The sequence below is a fragment of the Manis pentadactyla genome, chromosome 13 (assembly GCF_030020395.1).
Source record: "Manis pentadactyla isolate mManPen7 chromosome 13, mManPen7.hap1, whole genome shotgun sequence".
Classification (NCBI taxonomy): Eukaryota; Metazoa; Chordata; class Mammalia; order Pholidota; family Manidae; genus Manis; species Manis pentadactyla.
Genome location: NC_080031.1, coordinates 1,643,459 through 1,653,186, shown reverse-complemented (window position 1 = coordinate 1,653,186; position 9,728 = coordinate 1,643,459). Strand labels below are relative to the sequence as shown.

The 9,728-nt window shown below is 46.9% G+C and overlaps 1 protein-coding gene across 1 annotated transcript; it reads left to right on the top strand.

Moving 5' to 3' along the window:
* Positions 1–6,252: 6,252 nt before the first annotated feature.
* Positions 6,253–8,393, top strand: TMPRSS5 (transmembrane serine protease 5). The gene is given in 4 exon segments (XM_057491075.1): positions 6,253–6,442; positions 6,445–6,519; positions 6,899–7,196; positions 8,267–8,393. Coding segments are annotated over 4 exon segments (690 nt in total).
* Positions 8,394–9,728: the final 1,335 nt, after the last annotated feature.

Below are 9,728 nucleotides of genomic sequence, written 5' to 3'. Positions count from 1 at the left end.
TTTACCAATCTGGATTCCTTGTATTTCTTTGTTTTGTCTGATTGCCGTAGCTAGGACCTCCAGTACTATGTTAAATAACAGTGGAGAGAGTGGGCATCCCTGTCTAGTTCCCGATCTCAGAGGAAATGCTTTCAGCTTCTCACTGTTCAATATAATGTTGGCTGTGGGTTTATCATATATGGCCTTTATTATGTTGAGGTACTTGCCCTCTATTCCCATTTTGCTGAGAGTTTTTAACATGAATGGATGTTGAACTTTGTCAAATGCTTTTTCAGCATCTATGGAGATGATCATGTGGTTTTTGTCTTTCTTTTTGTTGATGTGGTGGATGATGTTGATGGACTTTCGAATGTTGTACCATCCTTGCATCCCTGGGATGAATCCCACTTGGTCATGGTGTATGATCCTTTTGATGTATTTTTGAATTCCGTTTGCTAATATTTTGTTGAGTATTTTTGCATCTACGTTCATCGGGGATATTGGTCTGTAGTTTTCTTTTTTGGTGGGGTCTTTGCCTGGTTTTGGTATTAGGGTGATGTTAGCTTCATAGAATGAGTTTGGGAGTATCCCCTCCTCCTCTATTTTTTGGAAAACTTTAAAGAGAATGGGTATTATGTCTTCCCTGTATGTCTGATAAAATTCCGAGGTAAATCCATCTGGCCCGGGGGTTTTGTTCTTTGGTAGTTTTTTGATTACCTCTTCAATTTCGTTGCTGGTAATTGGTCTGTTTAGATTTTCTGTTTCTTCCTGGGTCAATCTTGGAAGGTTATATTTTTCTAGGAAGTTGTCCATTTCTCCTAGGTTTCCCAGCTTGTTAGCATATAGGTTGTCATAGTATTCTCCAATAATTCTTTGCATTTCCGTGGGGTCCGTCGTGATTTTTCCTTTCTCGTTTCTGATACTGTTGATTTGTGTTGACTCTCTTTTCTTCTTAATAAGTCTGGCTAGAGGCTTATCTATTTTGTTTATTTTCTCGAAGAACCAGCTCTTGGTTTCATTGATTTTTGCTATTGTTTTATTCTTCTCAATTTTATTTATTTCTTCTCTGATCTTTATTATGTCCCTCCTTCTGCTGACCTTAGGCCTCATCTGTTCTTCTTTTTCCAATTTCGATAATTGTGACATTAGACCATTCATTTGGGCTTGTTCTTCCTTTTTTAAATATGCTTGGATTGCTATATACTTTCCTCTTAAGACTGCTTTTGCTGTGTCCCACAGAAGTTGGGGCTTAGTGTTGTTGTTGTCATTTGTTTCCATATATTGCTGGATCTCCATTTTGATTTGGTCATTGATCCATTGATTATTTAGGAGCGTGTTGTTAAGCCTCCATGTGTTTGTGAGCCTCTTTGCTTTCTTTGTACAGTTTATTTCTAGTTTTATGCCTTTGTGGTCTGAAAAGTTGGTTGGTAGGATTTCAATCTTTTGGAATTTTCTGAGGCTCTTTTTGTGGCCTAGTATGTGGTCTATTCTGGAGAATGTTCCATGTGCACTTGAGAAGAATGTATATCCCGCTGCTTTTGGATGTAGAGTTCTATAGATGTCTATTAGGTCCATCTGCTCTACTGTGTTGTTCAGTGCCTCTGTGTCCTTACTTATTTTCTGCCCAGTGGATCTATCCTTTGGGGTGAGTGGTGTGTTGAAGTCTCCTAGAATGAATGCATTGCAGTCTATATCCCCCTTTAGTTCTGTTAGTATTTGTTTCACATATGCTGGTGCTCCTGTGTTGGGTGCATATATATTTAGAATGGTTATATCCTCTTGTTTGACTGAGCCCTTTATCATTATGTAGTGTCCTTCTTTATCTCTTGTTACTTTCTTTGTTTTGAAGTCTATTTTGTCTGATATTAGTACTGCAACCCCTGCTTTCTTCTCACTGTTTTTTGCTTGAAATATGTTTTTCCATCCCTTGACTTTTAGTCTGTACATGTCTTTGGGTTTGAGGTGAGTTTCTTGTAAGCAGCATATAGATGGGTCTTGCTTTTTTATCCATTCTGTTACTCTGTGTCTTTTGATTGGTGCATTCAACCCATTAACATTTAGGGTGACTATTGAAAGATATGTACTTATTGCCATTGCAGGCTTTAAATTCGTGGTTACCAAAGGTTCAAGGTTAGCCTCTTTAGTATCTTACTGCCTAACTTAGCTCGCTTATTGAGCTGTTATATACACTGTCTGGAGATTCTTTTCTTCCCTCCCTTCTTGTTCCTCCTCCTCGATTCTTCATATGTTGGGTGTTTTGTGCTGTGCTCTTTCTAGGAGTGCTCCCATCTAGAGCAGTCCCTGTAAGATGTTCTGTAGAGGTGGTTTGTGGAAAGCAAATTCCCTCAGCTTTTGTTTGTCTGGGAATTGTTTAATCCCACCGTCATATTTGAATGATAGTCGTGCTGGATACAGTATCCTTGGTTCAAGGCCCTTCTGTTTCATTGTATTAAATATATCATGCCATTCTCTTCTGGCCTGTAGGGTTTCTGTTGAGAAATCTGACGTTAGCCTGATGGGTTTCCCTTTATAGGTGACCTTTTTCTCTCTAGCTGCCTTTAACACTCTTTCCTTGTCCTTGATCTTTGCCATTTTAATTATTATGTGTCTTGGTGTTGCCCTTCTTGGATCCTTTCTGTTTGGGGTTCTGTGTATTTCCGTGGTCTGTTTGATTACTTCCTCCCCCAGTGTGGGGAAGTTTTCAGCAATTATTTCTTCTAAGATACTTTCCATCTCTTTTCCTCTCTCTTTTTCTTCTGGGACCCCTATAATACGGATATTGTTCCTTTTAGATTGGTCACACAGTTCTCTTAATATTGTTTAATTCCTGGAGATCCTTTTGTCTCTCTCTATGTCAGCTTCTATGCGTTCCTGTTCTCTGATTTCAATTCCATCAATGGCCTCTTGCATCCTATCCATTCTGCTTATAAACCCTTCCAGAGTTTGTATCATTTCTGCGATCTCCTTTCTGGCATCTGTGATCTCCCTCCAGACTTCATCCTGTTTCTCTTGCGTATTTCTCTGCATCTCTGTCAGCATGTTTATGATTCTTATTTTGAATTCTTTGTCAGGAAGACTGGTTAGGTCTGTCTCCTTCTCTGGTGTTGTCTCTGTGATCTTTGTCTGCCTGTAGCTTTGTCTTTTCATGGTGATAGGAATAGTCTGCAGAACTGGGACGAGTGACGGCTGGAAGGACTTCCCTTCTTGTTGGTTTGTGGCCCTCCTCTCCTGGGAGAACAGCGGCCTCTAGTGGCTTGTGCTGCGCAGCTGCGTGCAGACAGGGTTTCTGCTTCCTGCCCGGCTGCTATGGAGTTAATCTCCGCTGTTGCTGTGGGCGTGGCCTGGCTCGGGCAGCTACTCCAAAATGGTGGAGTCGCGTTGGAGCAGGAGCTGCTGGGAGGCTATTTATCTCCGTAAGGGGCCTCCCTGCTCCCTGCAGCCCAGGGGTTAGGGTGCCCAGAGATCCCGGATTCCCTACCTCTGGATTAAGTGGCCCGCCCTGCCCCTTTAAGACTTCCAAAAAGCACCCGCCAAAACAAAACAACGACCACAAAAAAAAACAAGAAAAAAAATTTTTTTAATTAAAAAAAAAAAATTTTTTAATTAAAAAAAAAAGGTGGTCGTTCGTTTTTCTTTATTCTCCGGTGCCAGCCTCAGGCCTCTGCTCACCGGTCTTTCTGCCCTGTTTCCCTAGTATTGGGGTCCCTGTCCCTTTAAGACTTCCAAAAAGCGCTCGCCAAAACAAAGCAGAAAAAAAGCAAAAAAAAAAAAAATGGTCGTGCGCTTTTCTTATGTCCTCTGTCGCCCAGCCTCCAGTGCCCGCTCACTGTTCTTGCTGCCCTGTTTTCCCAGTATCGAGGGCCCTGCACTCTGGCCCGGATGGCTGGGGCTGGGTGCTCGGCAGTCCTGGGCTCCGTCTCCCTCCCGCTCTGCCTGCTCTTCTCCCGCCGGGAGCTGGGGGGAGGGGCGCTCGGCTCCCGCGGGGCCGGGGCTTGTATCTTACCCCCTTCGCGAGGCGCTGGGTTCTCTCAGGTGCGGATGTGGTCTGGATATTGTCCTGTGTCCTCTGGTCTTTATTCTAGGAAGGGTTGTCTTTGTTATATTTTCATAGATATATGTGGTTTTGGGAGGAGATTTCCACTGCTCTACTCACGCCGCCATCTTCCGCCCCTCCTGCATATGTCTTTTTGAATCTGAGAAGTTGTATTCTTTGGGTAAATTCCAAGGAGTGGGATTCCTGGGTCAAATGCTATTTCTATTTTTAGTTTTTTGAGGAACCTCCATATTGCTTTCCACAATGGTTGAACTAGCTTACATTCCCACCAGCAGTGTAGGAGGGTTCCCCTTTCTCCACAGCCTTGCCAGCATTTGTTGTTCTTAGTTTTTTCGATGCTGGCCATGCTTACTGGTGTGAGGTGATATCTCACTGTGGTTTTAATTTGCATTTCCCTGATGATTAGTGATGTGGAGCATCTTTTCATGTGCCTGATGGCCATCTGAATTTCTTCTTTAGAGAAGTGTCTCTTCATAGCCTCTGTCCATTTGTTAATTGGGTTATCTGCTTTTTGGGTGTTGAGGTCTCTCTGCTTATTTTTAGTGTATATAAATGCAATTGATTTGTGAATATTGATCCTAAATCCTGCAACTTTACTGAATTTGTTTATTTAAACAGTGTTTTGGTGGTGTCTTTAGGGTTTTCTATATATAATATCATGTCAACTGCAAATAGAGACAGTTTTACTTCTTCCTTACTGATTTGGATGCTTTTTATATATTTTCTTGCGTAAGTGCCATGGCTAGGACTTCCAGTACTATGTTAAATCAAAGTGGTGAGAGTGGGCATCCTTGTTTTGTTCCTGTCTTAGACAAAAAGTTTTTAGCTTTTCACTATTAAGTATAATGTTATCTATGTCTCATATGGCCTTTAGTATATTGATCTATGTTCTATCTATACCCAGTTTTTTGAGAATTTTTATCATGAAAGGATGTTGAATATTATCAAATGCTTTTTCTCCATCTGTTGAGATGATTATATGATTTTTATCCTTCATTTTGTCACTGTAGTATAACACATTGATTAGTTTGTGTTTGTTGAAATATCCTTCTGTCCTTGGAATAAATCCCACTTGATTATGATGTATTATCCTCTTAGTGTACTGTTGATTTTGGTCTGCTAATATTTCATTGAGGATTTTTGCATCTATGTTCATCAGGGAAGTTGGCCTGCAGCTTTCTTTTCTTGTAGTATCCTTGGTTTTTGGTATCAGAATAGTGCTGGCCTCTTACAGTGAGTTTGGAAATGTTCCCTCATCTTCTATTTTTTGGAAGAGTTTGAAAATTAATTTGTCTTTAAATATTTGGTAGAATTCACCAGTGAAGCCATTTGGTTCTGGACTTTTCTTTTCTGGAAGGCTCTTGATTACTTTGATTCAATCATTTCACTAGTAATTGGTCTGTTTGGATTTTCTATTTCTTCATGATTCAGTCTTGATAGGTTGTATGTTTCTAGAAATCTATCCGTTTCATCTAGGGCATCCAGTTTGTTGGTGTACAGCTATTCATAGAAGTCTCTTATGATTCTTTGTATTTGTGAGGCATCAGTTGTAATTCCTCTTTCATTTCTAATTTTATTTACTTGAGTCTCATGTTTTTGGTGGGTCTAGCTAAAGTTTTGCCTATTTTGTTTATCTTTTCAAAAACCAAGCTCTTAGTTTCAATGAGGTTTTCTCTTGTATTTTCAGTCTCTATTTCATTTATTTCTGCTCTGATGTGGCTAATTTCCAGAGTTCTGAAGTTGATTTTGACAATTTTTTTCCAGTTTTCTTCTTGCTTTTGTGGAAGAAAGAATTTCTGGAGGTCTTTACTGTGCCATTTTCACTGACATCACCTGTAATATATCTGACATGCCTTTCAGGGCTATTGCCTTCTCATTTCTCAAAATTCAGCTCAGATGTTCCCTCCATTGTGAGCCCTTCTCTGTGTCCTCCTGGGCGGAGGAGTCAGCTGTTACTTTATTCTCTGATACCTCCGTGTTCCTGCCTCTGTTATTCCACCCTTCACAAAAGATGCTTGTGTCTGTTCCCACGTGCCCTCCCAGCCTGTGACTTACTCATGCTCCGCGCCCAGGCTGGTTCCTGACACAGGCCCCATCAGGAGAGGCTGGGAGCCGACTCCCAGAAGACATTTCCATTCTGCCTTAGTCCTCGGGTCAGGGTGCGCAATGCGGACACTGCAGGTCACACATCGTCCTCGCTGTGAATGGTGACCTCCCCAATGGGGGCCAAGGTCATCCACACAACCTACACATTCCTGGCTGGTGGAGGCTGGGCGCCAGGACCGTTTGAGAAGGGGGTGTGGAGGGTCTGCCAGCCTCGGTCCTTTGCCCAGGCTCAGGGAGGGGGCCGAGCCTGGGCGGTGCCCAGGACCCCGCGCCTCCTCACAGACACCGTGGGCGCTGTGTGCCTGCGGCCGAGGTGCAGGGTTCTCCCAGGGACTCAGAGTGCTGGGTGTCTGGCTGGGGCCACACTGACCCCAGCCACAGTGAGTCAGCTCCCAGGGCCCTGGGGGCAGAGGGCATGGGGGTGGGGGATCCTTGCCCAAGGCAAGCGACCTCTACCTGCCAGCCCCCTTTCCCTCTGCCATCACCCCTGGCCAGGCCCAGGGGCCCCAGTCTCCCCTGTCTGGGTCTTTGAGAGAATAACCCCTGAGTTTCCCCTAAACCCAGACTATTTGCTCCCCCTGCCCTCATCCCAGCAGGGCTGTGGTCTCAGTATCTGGGGTGTATGTGACTTCTGTTCCGCCTGCTCCCAGCCCCAAGTCTGACAGATGCTGGCCTCCTTGCCCAGGGTCCCCAGCTCCCACCGGGGGCTCCCCTCAGCCGCACTCTGTGTCCCCCCATCTGCCCGCCTGCCTCCCACAGCACACAGCTCGGATATGCTCCAGGACATGGTGGTGCCCCTGCTCAGTACCCAGCTCTGCAACAGCTCCTGCGTGTACCATGGGGCGCTCACACCCTGCATGCTGTGTGCCGGCTACCTGGATGGGAGGGCTGATGCATGCCAGGTGCAGCAGTGGGGGGGGGCCCTGGTGTGCCTGGACGGGGGCACGTGGCGGCTGGTGGGGGTGGTCATCTGGGGCCATGGATGCTCAGAGCCCCATCACCCTGGCGTCTACGCCAAGGTTGCTGAGTCCCTGGACTGGGACCATGACAAGGTGGGGTGAGTGTGGTGGTGGGGTGGGCAGGTGGGTGAAGGACCCTCGGGAAGTGGGATGCTGACACGGTAGGCCTGGGCCTCTGGGGGCCAGGGAACGTTCCCCAGAGTGGGAGGAGGGAGTGGTGTTCACTGGGTCTCTGTCGGGTTAAGCTCTGACCAGGGAAGAGTCAATCTCAATTTGTAGCCCAGATCCGCCACGTACCGTGTGACCTTCGGCAAATTCCTAACCTGCCCTCACTCAGTGCCCCGATGTAACCGTCGTGGCTATTTCCTATGCTCTCGTGACGACTTAATGAGGTGTGTCCCATACAAGCAAGGGCTGCAGCAGGCTGGGCTTAGCGCGAGTGGTCCTTGTGTTATTTACGTACTTATTTATGACTGTCAGGCTCCCCTGGGTTCTCAGGCGGTTACTAGGGCCCAAAATCCCTCCACTAGGGAGCTTAGCATTTAGCAGTTCGGGTTCAGCAGCTGACGAATTCCTGTGTGACACTGGTCAAGCCACTCAACCTCACCCCTTCAGTGGGAGGGCCAAGTGGATCTATTAGAAAACGTGTTATTTGTATAAAGCACTTCATAACTGCATGGATGCTGATGAGAAGCATCTCCCTGCAAGGCGAGTTGTAGCGGTGGGTGGCAGATAATAAACTCTGGAGCTTACAGAGGATGTATGCATCTATCTTCTCAGTCAAACCTTTCAAATAAGCTAGAGAAGCAGATATTTTTGGCCTTGTTTGTTAGAAGTGGAAATCGAGGTTCTGAACGGTTAAGTGATTTACGCAAATGAAAGTTACTTGGCTGGCAGGTGGTGGGGCCGCCTGTGGGTCGAGCTCCTCCGTCTTTCGGCCTAGGGCTCCTCCCCTGGCCCTGCTGCTTTCTCCGTCTCACTGCATAGCAGCTTCGTGTCTCCTGGGCTCTCTGCCAGGTCCACGAGGTGGAGGAGAAGCAGAGCCCCTGGAGCAGAGGGTGTGGATCTACCATCCCCGCATGAGGAAGAGCTGTCAGCCCCGGGCCCGCCTCTAGGCCTCGGGGCCACTCCCCTTGGGCCCTGACTCAGAGCCCCTCTTTCTCACCAGGGAACTTCAATGGCAGGAGAGAGGCTGGGGCCGGCCGGGCAGGTCGGGGAGGCATGGAGGGCAGGCGCTGCTGGCAGCAGCTGGGAACCTGCTTCGGGCCCTCTCCTCCCAGCCCGTGTGCATCTGATGGGAGGATGCTCTGCTCAGGTGGGGGACGTGCCTCCCTAGAGCTGGGGGCTTCTGGGCGGATGGCGTCGGGGCCGGGCCCGTCCAGACTAAGCCCGTGGAGTCAGGGCTCTCGCCACCGCGCAGTCGGCCTCACCTACGCCCTGTCTTCCCCTGGCTCCGGCTGGCCTGCTGGGGCCGGGGCCCTGTCAGAATGCTCTGGCGGGCGTCGGATCGGGCTCTCAGTTTTAAAACAACAGTTCTGTGAATCGGTCCAAGGTGTTCTGTTATTAAAGTGGAAAAAGTCTTTGTCCACTTCTCTCTTCTCTCTTCCTCTCTCTAAGGGATGAAATTACCGTTTTCCTCCCATCTGTGTTTCTTAAAGCTCTGGAACCTACTGCTCATCTCTCTAGACTTTCGGCATCTACTTATTTAACTCTTTACATTTGTTAAATCTTTTAATTTGTTAAATGATCTGCACCAGAAAACTCCAGCCATCGAGGTGCCCTGATGCATGCAGTCTGAGAGCCTCTCAGGTCACAGCTGCCCTCGGAAGCCTGGCTTCCCCGCAGGACCCGGCCCTCTGCAGCTCTTCTGGCCTGGGAGACTTCATTCTCAGCTTAGGCCCTGGTTAAGCTTCTCCCCCACGGTATCCTCTCTAGCAGTTAAAATGCAATCGGCGTCTTGTTTCTAAAAGCTGCAATGAATTTTTTATGGTGTGTACCCAAGGAATGCAATTAGCGTTTAGCAATAACACGACTTTTTCGTGAGTTTATCAGTGTTTTTTCTGAAGGGCAGTACAAATGAATATTCATTCCTGGAAGATCTGGTCCCTTTGCATGTAGTGCACTGAAAAAATAGGGGCCTCAATTTACCTTTGCTTTATATTTGGAGAAGAGGCTGCTGGGTGTCTGTGGTCCCAGCAGCACAGGAGAGGCCCTGGCAGTTGGCCGATAGCCTCACCCTGTGTTCTTGGAGCCCAGACCTCCAGCCTCCACCCCAAGAGCAGCTCTGGGATGCCCACAAGTCCTCACCTCACAGGCAGTTGCAGGGCAGCCGATCCCCGTGCGCAGGGAGGAGTTACCAGTGAGGCCATCAGCTGTGATCTGTTTTGCGTTTCTCATGTCAGCCATAAGCATCTGCTCATTTAAAGGGAGGCTCTTGTTGGTCGGTCTCTATGACCTGTTAATAATCAGTAACATACGAGTACTGTTTATATTATTATATAACAATAACATAGTGCCCATATTACAGTCAGGAAAATTTGTTCAGAAGGACTGAGTGATTACGCCAAGACCAGGGGCTACGAAATGCCAGGGCCAGGACACGAACCGGACTTTTTCCCCAAATCCGCGTC